Source organism: Eublepharis macularius, chromosome 1 (genome assembly GCF_028583425.1).
Source record: "Eublepharis macularius isolate TG4126 chromosome 1, MPM_Emac_v1.0, whole genome shotgun sequence".
Lineage (NCBI taxonomy): Eukaryota > Metazoa > Chordata > Lepidosauria > Squamata > Eublepharidae > Eublepharis > Eublepharis macularius.
The window spans coordinates 48,797,429-48,816,493 of NC_072790.1; the positions used below are offsets into that span (position 1 = coordinate 48,797,429).

Here is a 19,065-nt window from a genome sequence, read left to right on the forward strand (position 1 = left end):
GCTAAGAATAGAGCCTCCGTATACTTAGGCACTCTACACTTGATGTGAAGGTTTAACAGGGGTGGGCTGTCAAATTAAAGAGTGGGACATGGCTCAGTGGTAAGTCCTGCAGATCAATCCCTGGCATCTCAAACTTAAAGAAAAGGATCAGATGGTAGGGTGTGTGTGAAAAACCTCTACCTGAGACCCTGGAGAACCAAAGCCAGTCACAGCAGACTATACCGACCTGGATAGTATCAATATAGCTAATTTTCAATCTAGCCAGGTCTGAGGATACTAAAATCCACAGAACTGTGAACAGACAAGACAGATCTTTCTACAAACCTGAAAAACACCTCAGATTTGCAGAAAAATCTGAAATTAAAAAACAATACATAGGAGGATTTTTAAAACCCACATTAATAAAAAGAGCATCTGTTGCTTTAAGAATCAGATTCTCTTGGTGGCCATTGCTAGGCAACCACAACAGTTTGAACCACATTCCAGGCTTGGTTTCTGTTGATAAAAAGCAGGGAAGGGAGCATGGGAGCAATTTTAGCCTTTGAGGAAGGATTCATCTGGGAGAGGACTGGCAGCAACAACTGGAGACTCACTTAGGTTTGGTTGCTTGTTATTGCTCAACAGCAGCCATCCCAAGAAAGCCAGTGTGGTGTAGCAGTTAAGAGTTTCAGACTAGGACCTTGAATCCCCACTCTGCTACCAAAAGTCAGTGAGTGACCTTGGTCCAGTTACAGATTCTCAGCCTAATTTACCTGACAGGGATTGGCCATTAAGGGCACCATGACACCCCCACACATGTGGGCCAACCCAACCCTGTGACAGAAGGACAGAGCCTGACCTGCCTGAGCCCCATGCAAAGTAGAGGAAGTAATGCCTGGCCCACCTGAGCCCTGTGTGAAGCAAGGTAGAGGAAGCAGACAGCTTGGTCTGCACAAAGTGAGGCAACACAGATGACAATGCCCAGTTCAGCCCACATGAGGGGAGGCATGTGGCTCAGCTCATCTGAGTCCCGTACAAGGTGATGGAGGCAGCTCCCGGGATGAAACCACTCTCCCGGATGGAGGCAGCTCCTGGGAAGGCACCACTCTCTGCTCCTTGGGCAAGATGTAAGCCACTTCTCTGAAGTGGCTTACATCCTGCCCAAGGAGCAGAGAGTGGTGCCTTGCTCACACAAACCCCATGTGAGGCAAGGAAAGCACACATCCAATTAGTTAAACAAGATGCATTTTCCTTCCTCCATCCCTCCCTCTGGGAGGGCGGGGCAGGGTCAAGCATACTGACACTTCCTCCCTCCTTTGGTGGCTGGGACCCGGGTAAGCTGTGGGAGTCTTTTTTGCACAGTTTTCCACTGTTTAAAGGGTTGTCTTAAGATAAAATCGAGAAAAATGAAGCAAATAAATAAATAATAAATAAATATCACGGAAGATGTAGGGGCAGATAAAAGTTAGGTTGGTTAGTGGATGAGAAAGAGAGAACAAAGCAGATACTGGTGAGGATACAGGGGTTGCTAGGAGGATGGAAAGAAGAAATGGTGCAGGAAAGGTGATAACGGAGAAAATGAGTGCCCTTTGCAAGTTCCTCAGTATTCAAGTGAGTGTAGCCCAGCAACCAGCACCATACAACTGGGCCATAGTTTTCTCTGGTAGAGTTTGCCAGGGGTAGGGAAGGAGGGAAAACAGGCAGATAAAGATAGGTTGGTTGATGGGAGGGCAGGAGAGAAGGAGTCAGAAAGGGGGTGAGGCTATGGGGGATTTCAGGGAAGAGAGGAAATAGTGGGGGAGAGGAAATGAGATGCCCCCACAAGTCCTTGAGGGTTCCTGCCTCTAATTCAGTATTCGGCAGCTTCCTGTGGACCCTGACTTGAGAGCTTTTTTAAGGAATTTGGCCTGCAGCTGTTAAAAACAGAAAGCTAATTTAGAGGAGTCCTTGGTCTGATTCAGTGACACATACTTTACTTCAAAGAGTGAAATATTGCCATAAAAGGAAATCTAGTGTAGTAACATGTGAACTTCATACCAACAACAAACCTGGGGAGATGGAGATTGTATGGGCTGACCAATCAGGCCCCACCCATTAATTTCCTCCTGAAGAGCCTTCTTGCTCAAAACATGCTAGTAAGTTACTTTTTCATTTAAGATTTCACCAAAGGAGATTGTTCCCTTTGCCTTCTATATCACAGTTACACAGTCATAACATTTTTGTTTAGAGGGTGAAAAAGAACCAAAAACTCCCATCCGTTTCATGAGAGTTACCATTTCTTCCACACAACTTTTTGCACTGAGCAAAAAAGGATGGAATATGAAAGAGGAAACCACTGTATCCTTTGAAGCATGTGAACAAAAGAACTTTCACTTTTCAGAGCTAGTTATTCTACAAATGATGGTAGCGCATGTTTCTCAGCACATGACCACATTAAACCGAAAAAAGAATTAAAAGTCCCCGAGATGTGAAAACGTGCAAGTTCCTGGAAGAGGTCTGCAGACATAATTCTGCAAAGCTTCTTAACTTCTCTTTTGAGATAAACAGTGCAATCCTAAGTCTAAGCCCATTGAAATCAATGGGCCGAGACTGAAGTGACTCTGTTTAGAATTGCACTGTCAAACTGCCCCTTTCACTGCAGAACCATCCTTAGATCGGACTAACTAAAGACATTTCGGTCTCTTTGCTCCTCGGTGAAAGGCCTCTGCAGATAGGACCTCAGTTCCACAGTTTACACACAAGACAAACTGATTCCTTCAAGATCTCTGGAAACATTCCAATCAGTTAATTTTCATTACATGAAGATTTATAGTACCAGGGTGCCAAAAAAAAAATCCCTACCTCACGTTCTGCAGATAATAAAGACACCTCAGTACCTTTTTTTTTGGAAGGAGAATCTGTTTTGCTCAGTGGCTGCGTAGAGCAAGTTGCAGCCTGCTTTATTTCCTCATTGACAGGGAGTGGAGGTGCAGCTGCCCCTAAAGTATCTATATCTGGCTCATTTCTCTCAGTTACTGCCGCCCGCAATTCCGTGTCTTCCAGAATCACAGCATCAGGCTCCTGGAGGATCGTTAAGGGAGACAAGCTGCTATATTCTTCTGAAGCGTTGCTCTGAATCACTCGAAAGTGCGTGCTTTTAGAAGGATTCATGTTCACTGGGCTGGGTTCTTTTGGTTTGAGAAGAACAGCAGACTAGAGAAAACAAAGAAAAGACATCAGTGTTTTTTAAAAAAAAACGTTTAGAGCACTCAGAAGTTCCCCCCCCCCCTCTCATTCAGTTATGAGGTGAAGTAGGCCCCAATTTAAAGTGGGGTTGTAGTACAGCCACTTCCCATACCCTCTGAAACATCCCAGGGAACTGCTATTTAACCCAGTGGGGAAATACACGGGACTTAAAATCATTAAGGATCCAACTGGAAACTCTCTCAGTGCAATCCTATGCAGAGTTACACCATTCTAAGTCCAATGGAGTCTATGGGCTTAGTAGGGGGTAACTCTGCACTGTCACCTAACCAGCTCTTGAAATTGAAGTAAAAACCAGATATATTTATCCTAATCATTTGGAGATCATTCAAGTTCTTTTTCTTTTCCTATACCTTTGTGGCTTGAGGTAGTTCTCCCCAGTCCCAATGCATCTGAGGGTTATTCTGAATGCCTCTTTCCAATGGTTTACTGACTAATTCAGAATCACTTTTAGGAGTGGGAGGCCGTGAACTTGGGCGACTGTAAAAAGAACAGGGGCAGGAAGAGAGAGACAGGGAAAGGTATACATTTAAACAAGAGAAATACACACAGATATTTCTGGATGATTCATTATATGTCAAATATACCATTCAAACTGAATACGCCAAATAAACTTCAAAGTTAGGCAGGCCCCAGCCTAGCCCCAAACAGGCAACCAAAACTGGTAGTTTAGATGAAAAGGCTCGAGCAGATGGGTCTCAAATGCACAGTACTTCAGGCGTCCATTTATTCTGACAACCCTCTCCCAAAAAAACCAACTCCTAGGTTTCTGAATGTCTTCTCAATATTTTATCCTGTATAACGTCCACAGGAGGATACGCAACACTGTATACTCCAATCTCACCAGATCTCAGAAGCTAAGCAGGGTCAGTACTTGGATGGGAGGCCACCAAGAAAGACTCTGCCGAGGAAGGCAATGGCAAACTACCGCTGCTTCTCACTTGCCTTGAAAGCCCCTTGCTGGGGTAGCCATAAGTCAGTTGTGACTTGATGACACTTTACACACACGCACACACAGTCCACATTATATTCATAGGTATGCATGCTAGACTGGTATTAGAACCAAGTACAGAAAAATAAGTTACAAAAAAGTTGGACTCTATGTACATCAGCAAACAGTCTATCAAAATATAAAGTACATATTCATTCAATCCTAAATACAAACATAAATTAGGTGTTTGTCAGAACTCACCCCTCCCCTTTTCTTTAGCTAAATAAACTGAACAAGGCAGGTTCTTGTTATATTTTTGAAGACTTGAGTGTGATTTAATAATACCTGGATATGAAAAGCCAGACACACAGACTTTTGATCTTTAGAAACAAATCTACAAGCATGGAAATGGGCACAAAACTGTAGAGATCTTTTGATACATTAGACCCATGTAGCTGAATTTATCCCCCTGTGGCTGAATTCATGTAACATGGGTCAAACTCACCATGGGTCTAACATGGGTCTAACTCACCAAAAGATGTGAACAGTTCTGAGCCCCCCCGTCTCATGCATGCAGAAAACAGGAAAGATTCTGCAATGATACAGGGCCTGAATGAACCTCAAGCCAAAAGGACACACTAATAACTAATATAATCAGCATTATGGATGAAGTTCGTTGCCTTGAAAAACAAAAAATGAAGTAAATTAAACACACTTTGGCGACTGATCATTAAATAGCAATATTGATCACGGTGTTGGGTGAAATTCAAGTGAGGGATTCATCTGGGTTCATTTGCTTTGTGAACATACAGAATAGGTGATCAGCAGTATCAGAGTTGACAATGCCAGTAATCTGTTTGGCAGTATATAAATGCAGTAAAGGTCATTCTACACATCTCCACCCTCTGTCCCAGCACAAATATATTTAGACCCAGAAAAGCAAGATCTGATCATTCTTCAACAGATGGATTGTCTTTTCTGGATTGTATAAATATTTTAAATTGAATCCAAGGCCATCCATTTTCAAATTATTTTAGCCCTTAACAGGAAATAATGTGAACACTACAGCTAGTAAAGAAACCAAATAAATAGCTGTCCAACAAAACATTTAAAAATCAGGGCTGAAAAAAAATCCCAGGTGGTTGGTTACTCTGGTGCCTGAAAATGTCTCTCTGTTACCAGGGAATTTTTTCATCATATTGAGCAAACTAAATGAGTTTACTCCGATGCACTCACCATAAGAGAACATCAGGTTAACAGAGACCTATGAATGGTACAGTGAGACATCACCAAAATCAATGACTACCAGAGGTGAAAGTCCTAGAAAACAACTTTAAACCAGGCATAAAAACTGCTTTTTAAGACACAACAGAAGATAAAATGTAAAAAAGAAAGAAGATCTCAAGGGGCAGACTGAAGGGGAGAAATGGCCCTGGAACAGGGCCCCACCTCCACCCCGCCCTGAGGAGGAAGCGCCTCCCTGGCCAGCCCAGAGTAGATGCCTGGCCAATGCAACTAGGCAGGGTGACGCCACGCAGCCCCATCCTTTGCCACAGCAAGATGAGGCTGGGTGGGACAACCCCATCCTATCCCCGATTGTGGTTGCTAGGAGGCCCCAATCCATCCCTCACTGTGGTGAAGTAAGGTGGCCCTCACAGCAGCATCCACCCCTCTGTTTGGGCTGGCCTTGGCAGGGGGAAGAGGACCAGATGGCCCCAGTGCGGTAGGGCAGACCCTAGGCCATCAGCCCAACAGGACTCAATCTGCCCTGGATGATCACTTCGCACTGCTAGAACACTAGATATGTGGACAAGAAATAACCAAGACGGCAGAATCTAATTCCTAGTACAAATGTGCTTACAGGTTGCATTACAGAACAGGAAAAAGATACGTCTCTTGGCAAAACCTACATATTGCAATCATAGTTTCCAGGGAGAATATATTTATAAGTTGTGCCGGAACAAATGCTGTTCCCGCTCAGAGTTTACAATTTTAATTTGAAAGATAACAGATGTGTAGGACAGGCAGGGAGAGGAACAAAAGACAGGTATTTTTAGAGAGAAGAATAATGACAGGACTTCGTTTGGCTCTAACTGATCTAGACTGACCTGTCACCGGCACCAGAACAGAAATATGAAATAGAAGGGGGAAAGGGAATGTTTGAAAACTGGCAGGACATTTCCCTCAAACTCATTTTGGCATCTAGCTGAAAAGAACAAGTGTTCACGAACAATCTGGAAAAGGCCAAGATGGCTCCATCTCCTGAGAGGCCTCCAGGTCCCTTGACATACCTGATGATATCATGAGGGACATATCAAAGCTTGGAGTCCTCCGAGTCCTTCACAATCCTTCTGGCCTTGAGATCCAATTCACATTTAATCTCATGTTCCCAAAGTACTGAATGATGAACAGCAAAATACACTAAGAACATAAGAACAGCCTTGCTGGACCAGACCAGCAGTCTTTATAGACCAGTGGTGAACCAACTGCCCTTGAGGATCTACAAACAAGTCACAGAAGCCAAGGCCTTCCCCTGATGCCACCTCATAGCACTGGTATTCAGAGGTTTGTTGTGTCTCTTTTCGGAGGGTCCTTTTATTCCTCGTGGCTAATGACCTATCATCTATGACTCTGTCTAGTCTCTTTTAAAGCCAACTGTGGCTATCACACCATCAACTGGCATCAACCTTTACTTGTTGAGAAAAGAAGTACTTCCTTTTCTCCACCCTGAATCTATTACCCTTATACTTCATTGGGCTCTCCCAAGTTATCAAATTATGGAAGAGGAAGTTCTTACTATCCAATTTCTCTACTTTATACTTAATTTTATAAACCTCTGTTTATATCCTCCCTTAATTGTCTTTTTCCAAAAAGGCCCAGACTTAGCTTTTTCATTGGAAAAGTACTCCAGTCCCTTAATCATCTTCAGAAGCTTTTAAAAACCCAATGAAAACAATGAACTGTAGCAATCTATTAAGGAACTTAAATGACTTTCTCCTGAATTTCTGTCTGTCTGTCAGTCTGTATCTGGCAGCCTTACAACATCAGAACAAGGAAGTATACTGTTATCTTCTAAATCAGAGACAGAGGAGAAACACAAGTAAGTAGACTCCTTTGACTGGAAGCTACGAACTTACAAAAGTTCAGTACAGCCAGGGCTTTTTTTCAGCTGGAACGCGGTGGAACGGAGTTCCGGAACCTCTTGAAAATGGTCACATGGTTGGTGGCCCCGCCCCCTAATCTCCAGACAGAGGGGAGTTGAGATTGCCCTCCGTGCCGCTGAGCAGCACAAAGGGCAATCTAAACTCCCCTCTGTCTGGCGATCAGGGGGCGGGGCCACCAACCATGTGACCATTTTCTCCAAGGGCAACCCACTGAGTTCCACCACTTTTCCCAGAAAAAAAGCCCTGAGTACAGCCAACCTTGTCTAGGAAGCAGCTAGCTGAAAAATAACCGGGGATGAAAAAGAGACTCTTCACATCCTTCCTCTGTAATCTTGCCATATCTGTGCACTTAGTACAAGCTTGCCTTCACCATTACCCAAATACATAACATCCATGTTGCTAACACATAGTATTTGTTCCCACTTTACTTTTTATCTTGCTTCAAGGGCTGTTCAAACCCCGTAACTCAGGATTACACTTGAAAGCTTTACACTTCAGTACTCTCACCCCAGAAAAGGGATTACATTTATTTTTAGAAATAATAACAACGCTGTGCTTATATACTGCCCTTCTGAACAGATTAGTGCCCAATCAGAGCAGTGAGCAAAGCCAGTGTAATTATTATCCCCACAACACAGCCACGGAGCTGGGGCAGAGAGGAGAGGTTTATCCAAGTCCACCTGCAAAGCTCATGGCAGTAGTGGGAGTCGAACCAGCAGGGTGCTGATTTGCAACCCAACCACTTAACCACTGAATAACCAAGACCAGGTAATTCTTTGCTTGGGGTGCATTATAAGCAGTAAATATTAATGTTCTGATGTTCCTATCTACTAACCAAATAACTCACTTGAATCTTAAATAACCAGAGGGAGCAGGCTTTAGTAGTCCTCTGTTCCCCAGAACCTAAACAATTCCTCTTTCCCCAGATACAAGTTCAAATCTTGAGGATAACTGTTGCTGCCTTCCCCACAGATCTTAGACAAGAGAAAGACCCTCAGCGTGCCTACACATTTCCCTCATCGCAAAAGCACATTAGCAATTTGGTTTATGGGACAACCCCCACTCTGAGGCAGCCCCTTCTGTGACTCTTCCAGTGGCATCCAATTGGCCACTGTGGGAAACATGATGCGGCATTAGACAGATCATATGTCTAATGCAGAAGGGCACTTCTTATCTGGGCAGCCGTCTACTAAAATGGACTGCCCGGAAGTCCTGTTGCTACAGTAAACATATATTTGAGCTGAAAAATCAGGGCAAAGCTGGTTGTATTGGGGGGCGGGGAGGGGTAGATTAGGCCTGAAGCCTTCAAGTTACTAGTACCCAGTATATTTATTTATTTATATTTACATTATTTATTGTTCGCCTTTCTCCTCCAGACAACCCTGGGGCACACTTCTGGCTCTTTTGCTCATCTAGAGAGTGCCAAAGGAGATTTTTCCCTTTGTATTTTCAAGCATTGTAAAAGAAATGCGCGATGCTTCCTCTAATATTCATGCAAGAACTCTCCTCTCTTCATGGGGAGTTCCGTCAATATAAAGCTCTCTGTTTGCCTGTGCTGTGTGTCTGTGTGGTTGTGTTAAAAGTTATGACTTCACTTTGTACTGCAGAGAAGACCTTGGGGGGCTTTGCTTTTATCTCCTCCTGAGCAATTCAGCACAGCTGTGAACTGCTTTTAAACCAGCTTTCACTGAGAAGCCTGATTGTCCTATGGCAACACTGTCAGTTGTCTGTGTTTTGCAAATGATGTTTTTATAGTCACTGCATTTCCATTAAAGCGCGTGGAAAGAAATACATTTCTGTAAAGGAACTTTTTCAAGAAGAAACTAGAGGCATATCCCTATGCAATTTAAAAATATTGAGAATAAGGGTGTTACAGAGATGTCCCTTTAATATATAATATCTCTTAAATTCCTATCTGCAATTCTGGTCCCTACACTGATGCAGAGCCCCACGGATGCTCTGATATAGAGAACTCTGTGTGGACATTACTTCTGTAAATGCAGCACTGTTTCTTTTTCTAAAAGGAATGGGAAAGCCTTTCAGGATGGGTGGGTGCCATGTATGCATCAGTACATACCAAGCATCTTTTACTCTTGCAAAAGATCCTTGGCAACATATATTTAGCTGCTATTGGTCAAGCTGCTATGTTGTCATGGAAGTGCTGGATTGGCAGATAGGGATCTAGTGCTGGAGAAAACAGCACGAACTAGGCAGTAAACGGGGGGGGGGGGAGGTACGAGTAGATACTCAAGTGGGAAAGGTCTGGAAATTGAGCAGATCTCCTCCAACCAGCATCTGAAGGAGGGAAGAGGAAGATGGAACAGGAGGAAATGAAAGATGTTCATGGCCAGATATTGCAAGAAAGGACCAAATTGCATGTAGTAACCTACCAGCAAGCCAAATCACTGGCTAGCTGTGTACAGTTTCTAACATTAAAGTTGTTACCCCCATCCCGCCCCCAGAACCCCCCTATGTGATCTCCTCCAATTTCTGGTCAAGCAACTGGGTTAGTACTAAGCAGTAGTCTTGTAAGTCTCATAAAGTTTGCATACTGTTAAAAATGTTAAAAGTGTTAAAAAAACAGTGGGGAGAGAGTAGCTGTTCTACCTGTCCGTAGCAGGATACTGAGTGGATGGCTGAGGACAAGAACTAGATAAGCCTCCCTCTGCCGGAACAGTAAGATGAGAGGACTTTCCTGCGCAAGCTATAGGATTACTGGACAGTGCCACATACAGTAAAAGAGAGAAAAATGAGGCGTCATTATTCACAATATGCTCCAGGTAACATATGCCTATTGGAACACTCTGTGGGCCCTCTTGAGAAGAGGGTTTCCAGGGGACAAAGCCTAAAACCGTGACAGGCAGAGAAACAGAAGGCTGCCTACAGTTCAGAAAGCCACCAAATCATCACATAAACAAAAACACCAAACAAGCCTATGCAAATATTAGAGCTATCATTCTAACGTATGGGAAATGGTAATCAGCAGCACCAAAGTTGTACCTTGGTTTCTTATGGTGCAATACTTCCGAATTTGAAGGGGGGAAAAGTACAAAGCAAGCAGACCGCTAGACAGATTTCACCTAAAATATGCATGCATGTATATGTTCTCCACCACCATCTAAGCACTGAAGAGCGTGATGTCCTAAACATGAGAGACGGCTAGACAGATGTTATCTGAAATATGTATTCATGTATATGTACTCCACCATTATTTAAGCACTGATTTAACAACAAAAGTGTGATGTCGTAAATATGAAATTCATTAGAACTATACAATTAGCTGCAATCATTTTTAGAAATATTTGGAAAATGAAAGAGCAAGTTTCATTTCCGTGGTTCATGAAAAATGGACTTTTCTATAATTTAGCATTCAGCTCAGAACTTTCTGTTAGAATTACAACCACACTCCTTAAGGGAAAGAGCTTTAAAAGCTCAAAGACCTCAGGTCACAGCAGGGAGCTCCACATGTGCAGGAGGCTTCATTTGAGACTATGCCAGAGTTCCACAATCAAGATACATTTTCCCTACTGATAATATAAACAAGATTCAAGTCCAGTAGTAATTTATAGACCAGCAAGATTTTCAGGGAATAAACTTCGACTGAAAATCTTTACGGTGCTACTGGACTCAGATCTTGATGTTCTACTGCAGACCAACACAGCTAGCTACCTGAAAAAATAATCATGGAAATGTTTTACCTGCTTTTACATAGTTGCCTCCATTATAGCTGGTACACATGGATGAAACTTGTCTGCTCCCTATCTATGGAACTATGGAACTACACAGCTTGGCTCTCCATTACAGCTGGAAGACCAGGATGCCTACATTTCCCATCAAAACTTGAGGGAAGCTGACAAGTGCCCAACCTGTGTCAGGCGTCACTTGTAGCTTGGCTGTGAGACAGCCTATGTGTGTGAACTTTTCAGAAACAGCTGTAACAGGCGATGCCCTGCTTGATGTACCTGAGATCCACAATCATTCCAAGATTCAGCCTAACGCAGAGGGCTCACCTGCCTGTTTGAAAGAAACGGATGTGAGAAAACCCCTTAAGTCTCTTTTCTGACTTCAAAGTAGTCTTAAGAGAAGGTGATTTGCAAAGCAGAAGCAGAGAGAGAGACAAAGCGGGTACTTAACTTTTCTGCTATCCATTGAGTTTACCTACAAACTTTGCTCCTGACTGCATTCCCTCCTCCCCTGCTTTCTGATGCAGCTCTGAAGAGTGAAAATGGATCGTCAAGGTTTTCTTAAACACATGTACATGTAACACGCAGTTCAGAGTCAGACTGAAACTGGAAACGATTATTTGTCTTAAGCATTCATTTATTTATATTATACCACTGTTCACTGTATGCACTGTCTCACTACTTTGTTTTTTATACTTATGTAATAATATTTTCTGTGTCGTTTAAAATATCGTGTCTAACGTCAGACTGCTGTAATCCTAGACCTACTACCTTGCTTATTAGATGTCTCATCCTGTGGACTGCATTGACTTACACTGTGTAATCCGCCTTGAGTCTCAGTGAGAAAGGTGGACTATAAAGGATTAATAATCATCTATAAAATGAAATGTTTAGACTCTGTCTCTTCAACTTTCAAATGTAATGTGCAAGTTGAGCCATAATACACACAACACTAGAAATATGGCGGAATCAGACCCCCGACCTTCAGCTACTGCTTGTACCTGTTTGTACCAGGTATTAACAGCAGACACGGGTCAGACCTGTAGCTACTGAGACATATAGTTTGGGCCTAAAATATTCCAGTAAGATATTCTTTACCTTTGCGTGGGAGACCATTCACCGTCTGAATGGTGGTGAAGAAGTATGCTGACTGAAGAGGAACTTATCTCAGGCAATTCATCTCTACTCAGGTCAGAGATAGATGTTCTGAGCATAAAAAAAAAATTAAAATCATTTTTTTAAAATGGCCAGCACTCCCATTTCAGTTCAATGCTAGAACAGTACAGGAACATTAGAAGAACATCCCAGCTGACTGCTTTCCTTATGTTATTCCATGAATTGTTAAACCGAATGCCAGCTCAGAGATAAAATTCAGATTTAAATGCTTCCGAGGACATTTACAAATGTTGGACTCCCTTCACTTGTCAGTCCAAAGTTACAGGCTTCTCCCTAACCACCTCAGTGAGGAATTTTTCTCAGTGGATCTTGCTCCTTTCCCCAAAATTAATTACACATATTTTCTGAATCTTGTTAAAATACAATACTAATAATCAAAATAAGATCCATAAAATAACTGTGACTGTTAGCATGTATCCTACAATTAAAGACACAAGCTCACCAGTTTTTAAAGTCCTCTGTCCAATTACCCACCAGTTGAACATGCCTACTTCTTAAGAGTTCTTTGCCAATTACTACCCTCCATAGCAAACAACTCCTAAAATCTGGTTAGTTTGCTTAAGAGCAGTTCAGCAAGAGTAAATCAAACCATATGCTGAACAGCTGGGATATTCTATACTCCAATTGATTCTTTGCTTGGTAGTATTCTTGATTTGTATAGAGCTACTAGCAAATTGTTGTCCAGAACACCCTTCTTTAGGGTTACCCTTAGTGCATCACGGATCTCTTCCTATGTGCCAGGTCTGGGCCTGAGTCTATTAAGAAGGCTAGAATTGCTCCCCTCTTCCTGCTCACTGTCACAATACCAAGGTCTACGTGCGGTAATTACAGGGGAATACCAACACAGGTCAATGATGCACTAGCTTGAGTCCAAGAGCGGGACTGGTCCTTACAAGATTATTTCCTGTCATCTAGAAACAAACTCCACTGTCTGGACTACTTCCAGAACAGAACTGACAGGTTCTGCTCTGCCCTACTTTTGTCAAACATCAGGTAAGTGGGTTTGAAGAGGATCTGAAGATCACAAAGTCCAATCCCATCTGCTAAGGAAAGATCCTCTGCCCCCTTACAAATCAATCCACATGTGTCAAAGCAGAAGCCCCCAGACAATGCCCAACAACTATCAGAGCATGTTAACCATATTAAAAGAATCTGAAATAATTACTCAGAAAGGCCACTTCACATATAACAAAGCAACTAAATCTTGGACGTTTCTTGCCCAAGAAGCATTGCATCCCTTTGTCTAACCAAGACCTTATTTATTTATTTGCTTCATTTATATCCCACTTTTCTCCCCAATGGGGACGGACCTACAACTGCTTACATCGTTCTCCTCGCGTATATTTTATCATCACAACAATCCTGTGAGGTAGGTTAGGCTAACCACTATACTACATAACCACTATACTGGTTTTCCACGTTTTAATACATTTTTGTTCTTTCCTTTTTCTACATGGTTCTCTCTTCCCCCTTTTTTTCACCTTCACAACAATCTTGTAGTGCAGATTAGCCTGAAAGAGTGAATGGCCTAAAGTCAACAAGCAAGTTTCACAGCAGAGCAGGAATTTGAACCCTGATCTTCAGCCTCCTACTCCAATACTCTAACATGATGCATTATATTCACAATACCTTGTATTATCTAGTAGCTCACTTTCTTCATCCGAACTCAATTCTATAGGAAACATGTTTTCATCTTCTGTAGTATCTGTATTGGTATCTCTTCTTGCAATGTCTATTCTGTGGCTAGATTTTCTCCTCCTCTTCCTTCTTTTCTTCACAGAGCTACCCCCAGAAGTGGATTCCGTGGGGGGAGAAGTGCAGTTTGATACTTGGGAGGTGCTGGACAAATCCACATTTCTTATTCGGTCTATGGAATTTCTCTTCAACTGTGATTCCATGAGAGCGGCTCCATCAGACAGGATGGGAGATGTAGCCAGGTAGGATGGAATTGTATCCTAGAGAAAGGAAAAGACAAGCCAGAGCCTTACTTTCCTGTCAATGGAAATTTAACATTTGTGCAGAACAATTCTGTTCACTGACCCACAAAAACATACCCTATCTTTCTGAAAAGAAGACTAGTATTTTCTCCACGTGCTGCCAAGAAATAGAAGGGGATATTTTAAATTCGCACAGAAGTTATAGTTATATACAAGTACAGGGGAACCCTTTTGTGTATAACCTTTTTTAGGAAAATTATCATACTTTCATGGTTATCTTCCTTTCAGGTAAATACATTAATAAGAGCTCAAGCCCACATACCCACTATGGGTTTTAAACAAGAAATTCTAGTGCAAAACTGTGCCATTCTTGTGCAGGACATAAGAATGAATTTAGATTTGTATCATGATCCTAACTCTGTTTATGTGGAAGCTAAGTCTCACCAATGAGAACTGATTTGTTTCCAAATCAATGTGCTAAGGCAGGTGCCTGGCAGTGAAATCCTATGTGGAAGTGCTCCAGTGTAAGCCCATTGGGGTAAGTCTCCATAAGAATGCACTGCGAGTCGTCCACACATGCAGGATGGATACACTCTCCACTGCAAAGAGCTGTACCTGTCTTCATATGGCACAGCAAGTATCCCGTCACAAATGCTAAATTCTTACTATGTTGCAGGGAATGTAATTTCTCATAAATGAAAATACAGACTTAAGCATGTGCTTACCTGGTCATTATCTGTTTCTTCAACAAAAAAGGCTTCTCCGTTGTCCCCTAATTTCATGTGCAAATCGACGGATTCTCCATTAATTTCTATGTCAACCTTGAAAGACAAAAGACATTTTAAGAAATATATTCGTAAGTGCATTTAACTGCATAGTATTGGGGTGGGGGAAGTTGTACATTCATTCGTTTATAAATCAGTCATTAACTCAAGGTGCCTTCCTCCAGCCACTCAAAGAAGCAGTTATTCACCAGTGACTTAAAAAACCCTATACAAAAATGATGTGGCCAATTATTGCCCAGTCTCTAATCTGACCTTTCTAGGAAAAGTGATGGACAGAGATGCAGCAGACCAAGTCCAGGCCTTCTTGGATAACTCTGGACTGTTTTCAGTCTGGTTTCAGGTCATGCTTCCTTGTTACTCCTCTGTTTGTCTAAGGCCATTCCGTAGATTTGAGCATGAGGCATGAGTTGACTTTCTAACTCATATCAGCATGGGGGCATTTTCCAACTAAAGTTAATTAACACGGCTCATGAGAGTCAAGCAGTCAAAAATAAACACTTTAAAATCCCACTGAAATCAATGGGAGATTAAATATCTAGTTAATCCTGTTACATTCCCATTGAAGCCAAGACTCGTAAGGAAGGTGTACTGTTGAGTCACAACTGACTTATGGTGACCCCATGAAGTTCCGCCTCATGCAGTTTTCAAGAGATGAGCAAAGGTGATTTGCCATTGCCTTTCTCCACATAGCAGCTTCAGTCTTTTGTGGTGGTCTCCCATCCAAGTACTGACCTTGCTTAGCTTCCAAGATCTGACCAGATTGGACTAGTCTGGGCTATCAGAGCTGCTGCCGAGACTCTAAGAAGTGCTTAAATGGCCATTAAGAAGTAGTAAGCTCAACAAATTAACAAATTCTGTTTAAGTGGAAGCTAAGTCCCACCAATGGCAGTGGATTTATTTCCAAATCAGTATGTAAAGGAAGGTTCTTGGCATGTGCCTGTCTGAATAACTGAGTGATATAATAAAGATGGGAAATATTCATACAATTAAACTGTCACATAATGCCTTATATCCATTGGAGTGTTTTCACAGACAAAAGCTGTGCTTTTTTTCTGGCGGTATGTGCCAGTACACAGTACCAGCATCTCTTTCTGCAGTATTTGCGCCTTTTTGGCCATAGGGCTTGGGTCCCCAAGGTAACAAACTGCATGAATACTGGCACTTTTTTTTTTAAGGAAAAAAGCACTGGATAGAAGGTGTCTAATATTTTCACCCCTCCTCCACTCACAGCAGCCTAAAATGTTCTTCAAAATGATCTTGCAGGAGATCCCTTGTCCCCCCCACCCCCCAAGAGCAAACAAGGTGGGGGGGAAGGTATTTTTGGTATCAGAAACAGAAGGATGTGAGAAAGGCAGAAAACTTTCCGTATATGGCAAAGCTCCAGCGTATCCAAGCCTTGAGTTATCACCACATTGTGTTTTTGCAGTTTGGTGAAAGATCTCAGAACAACTTTATTAAAAATGCACAATACTTTTTCACAGTACTACCGTTCCCAAGGCTGTTTGGTTTGAATCCATGAAGGTTAAATAAGTTTATATGTACATGCCCAGTGAGTGTATACAATGGAAACATTCCTGCTTCACTTTAATATCTTGAGCATACAAGCAACCTGATAAACAAAGAACACACGAGGAGATTTCTGTTCCTTACCACTTTTTCTTTTGAGCGCAAAACTCCCATCTTTCCAAAGCGTACGTGAAAAGGGGAACAGTGAAGATTTCCATCAGGCTGGCGGACAACGATGATGTCAATGCACCCCGACAATGTGGCAGGATTTAATCCTTTATAGAGTTCTTTCACAGTCACGAAGACTTGGCCAGCTAGCTGCCCAACGTAATTCATGGTTTGTGCCTGAGGAGCAGAAAAAAACGGCAGAGTGAAGAATGCTTGAGGAGCCAGAAGAAGCTCCACCGACTTACTTGCAATTGCCCGAGTTCTCTTCAGAACCAAAACCAATCTCTCAGGAGACTCAGGATGGAAACTCTGTTTGTTCTTGAAATAATTATACAATCTTGGAGAGAAGCCATTAACTGCAGGCCCTTGGACCTAATCCAGTCCTGTGAGGGATGCTGCCTGGCCTCCCCCTTACCAAATCAGGGGCAAGAGCAGAGTGAACATTTGTAGAAACATCATTAACCTTTAGTAAGCGACTCTGTGGATGAGATGGAACTCTTGATCCCATTATGGAAGTGGCTTGGATTACTGATTGGGGAAACGGGCACAAAACACCAGGAAATTCACAGGCCCCCTTCAAAACAGGGGAGAGTTATACACGATCACTGTACTTTCGCACTGTCCCCCTTCATGGCAGTGGGGCAGACACTGGGGGACGAGGCCACAAAAGCTTATGACAACAGCCCAAAACACAAGCATAATGTTGCAGCAATTTAAAGGTCCCAGCTTATGTAACCTAAGACTTGGCAGGAAGACAGGCTCATGAATGACAGAGAGGCACGCAGGAAAGGAGGAGAGAGGAATGGACATATTAAATCATCGTGACATTTAAGTTAATGCCATAACAGTCTGCAGCATCATGAACTAGGGAGGTCTGCTTCACGCTGCTGCTATTTCAGTTTTAATCGCTTTATGTTATTTAAATTGTCCTTAAGCCTCCTCTTGTGCTTTTGCTAAACAAAGAAATAGAAACCAGGTTAGAAGGCTGCTATGCCATAAACTCCAAACAAATCTGCCTACACATTATGATCAGGAGCTCCATAAATGTATAAATGGTTCTCAGCCACTCTTCAAAAAAAATAAAAATAAAGTAGGCCTTGGGCTTACAGCTGAAGGCATCAGCATTTTAAAAGGTAAGCAGACAAGTGACATCTAAACTGAGATTTGGAGGCAGATGTGCATCTTGATGATCTGGTTTCCCACATCCATTAGACAAGGAAATGTCATGCTTGATTTGAGCCATGTATATGTTTGGATTAGAAGATGGCCCGGAGGCTTTACATGGCACATCCTAGTCAAATAGCCCTGACAGACTGCATTCTATGGAAAGTCCAGGGCTTTTTTTTCAGCTGGAATGCGGTGGAACAGAGTTCCGGAACCTCTTGAAAATGGTCACATGGCCAGTGGCCCCGCCCCCTGATCTCCAGACAGAGGGGAGTTTAGATTGCTCTCTGTGCCGCTGAGCGGCGCGAAGGGCAATCTAAACTCCCCTCTGTCTGGAGATCAGGGGGCGGGACCACCGGCCATGTGACCATTTTCTCCTAGGGCAAACCACTGAGTTCCACCACCTCTTTTCCCAGAAAAAAAGCCCTGGGAAAGTCTAAGCTAGGATTCCAACTTAATTTGACCTCCAACTCAACTGTTTCTAGCTCTTCAACAACACTCCATTCCTGAAGAGGGAAAAAAATGCAAAGAACAACTTTACTGTAATCTTTATTCATTTCTAGATAGAGAACTATGAAACTTTTAGTATACTTACTATGAAGCCTTAGTATACTCACAGTGCAATCCTCAGAAGTTACACCTATTTAAGCCCACTGAAATCAAGTCTGTTTCAGATCGCACTGTTAGTTGTATCATGCCCCCAAATGATGAAATTGCATTTGTGGCTTGGACATAAAAATGGGCATAAAAATGTCCATTTTTATATTAGTTCAGGGCCATTTGAGTGAAGTATTAACATTCCTCAATTCCAAAGGAGACTGTGGTAAGCGTGACTCATTTTGTTCTGGTTGCTCCAAGAAAGTTTCCCTGATTATCTAGAAAGCTATCTAGAAAATAAACCAGAATATAACTAGGACTGCTTATATTCTAGTCATCACCCACAGAATCATAGCATGGCATCTAATATTTGGCACAAAATTGTACATCACAGAATCGCTATTTTTTTTTCAATACAACCAATACATGATTCTGATCTTACTCCAGATATCAAACATATCCAGATGAACGAGAAGAAACGGTAGCTACTTGTGCAATTCTAAGCTGACTTACACCTTTCTAAACCCATGGACTTCAATGGACTTAGGGCCAAACTAGAACTAAAAGCAGAAAGGCAGCATTTAAAAAACCAGTTCCCTATGGCAATGGCCAGAAACCAGAGGAAGACTAGATAAAGCTTCTAACAGTCCAAGACAGAAAATTTGTTTTCCTTTTGTACCTTTCAACATTTCCCCAACAGGAAGAAAACGGAGACCAGGAAGAAAAGAAGGA

The 19,065-nt window shown here is 42.4% G+C and overlaps 1 protein-coding gene across 3 annotated transcripts in view; it reads right to left on the bottom strand.

The window, feature by feature from the left end:
- LPIN1 (lipin 1) overlaps positions 1 to 19,065 on the bottom strand; it is a 160,425-nt gene that overhangs the window by 31,079 nt on the left and 110,281 nt on the right. Inside the window, exons 3-10 of one of the 3 annotated variants that reach the window (XM_054981338.1) lie at positions 16,549 to 16,749; positions 14,839 to 14,934; positions 13,806 to 14,131; positions 12,099 to 12,206; positions 11,476 to 11,529; positions 9,925 to 10,032; positions 3,576 to 3,702; positions 2,856 to 3,171 (exon numbers count right to left, since the gene is read on the bottom strand). In XM_054981338.1, coding sequence (XP_054837313.1) covers positions 2,856 to 3,171; positions 3,576 to 3,702; positions 9,925 to 10,032; positions 11,476 to 11,529; positions 12,099 to 12,206; positions 13,806 to 14,131; positions 14,839 to 14,934; positions 16,549 to 16,749 — 1,336 coding nt within the window. The remainder of the gene's footprint in view (positions 1 to 2,855; positions 3,172 to 3,575; positions 3,703 to 9,924; positions 10,033 to 11,475; positions 11,530 to 12,098; positions 12,207 to 13,805; positions 14,132 to 14,838; positions 14,935 to 16,548; positions 16,750 to 19,065) is intronic. The other 2 variants (XM_054981346.1, XM_054981351.1) reach the window with 2 other exon arrangements.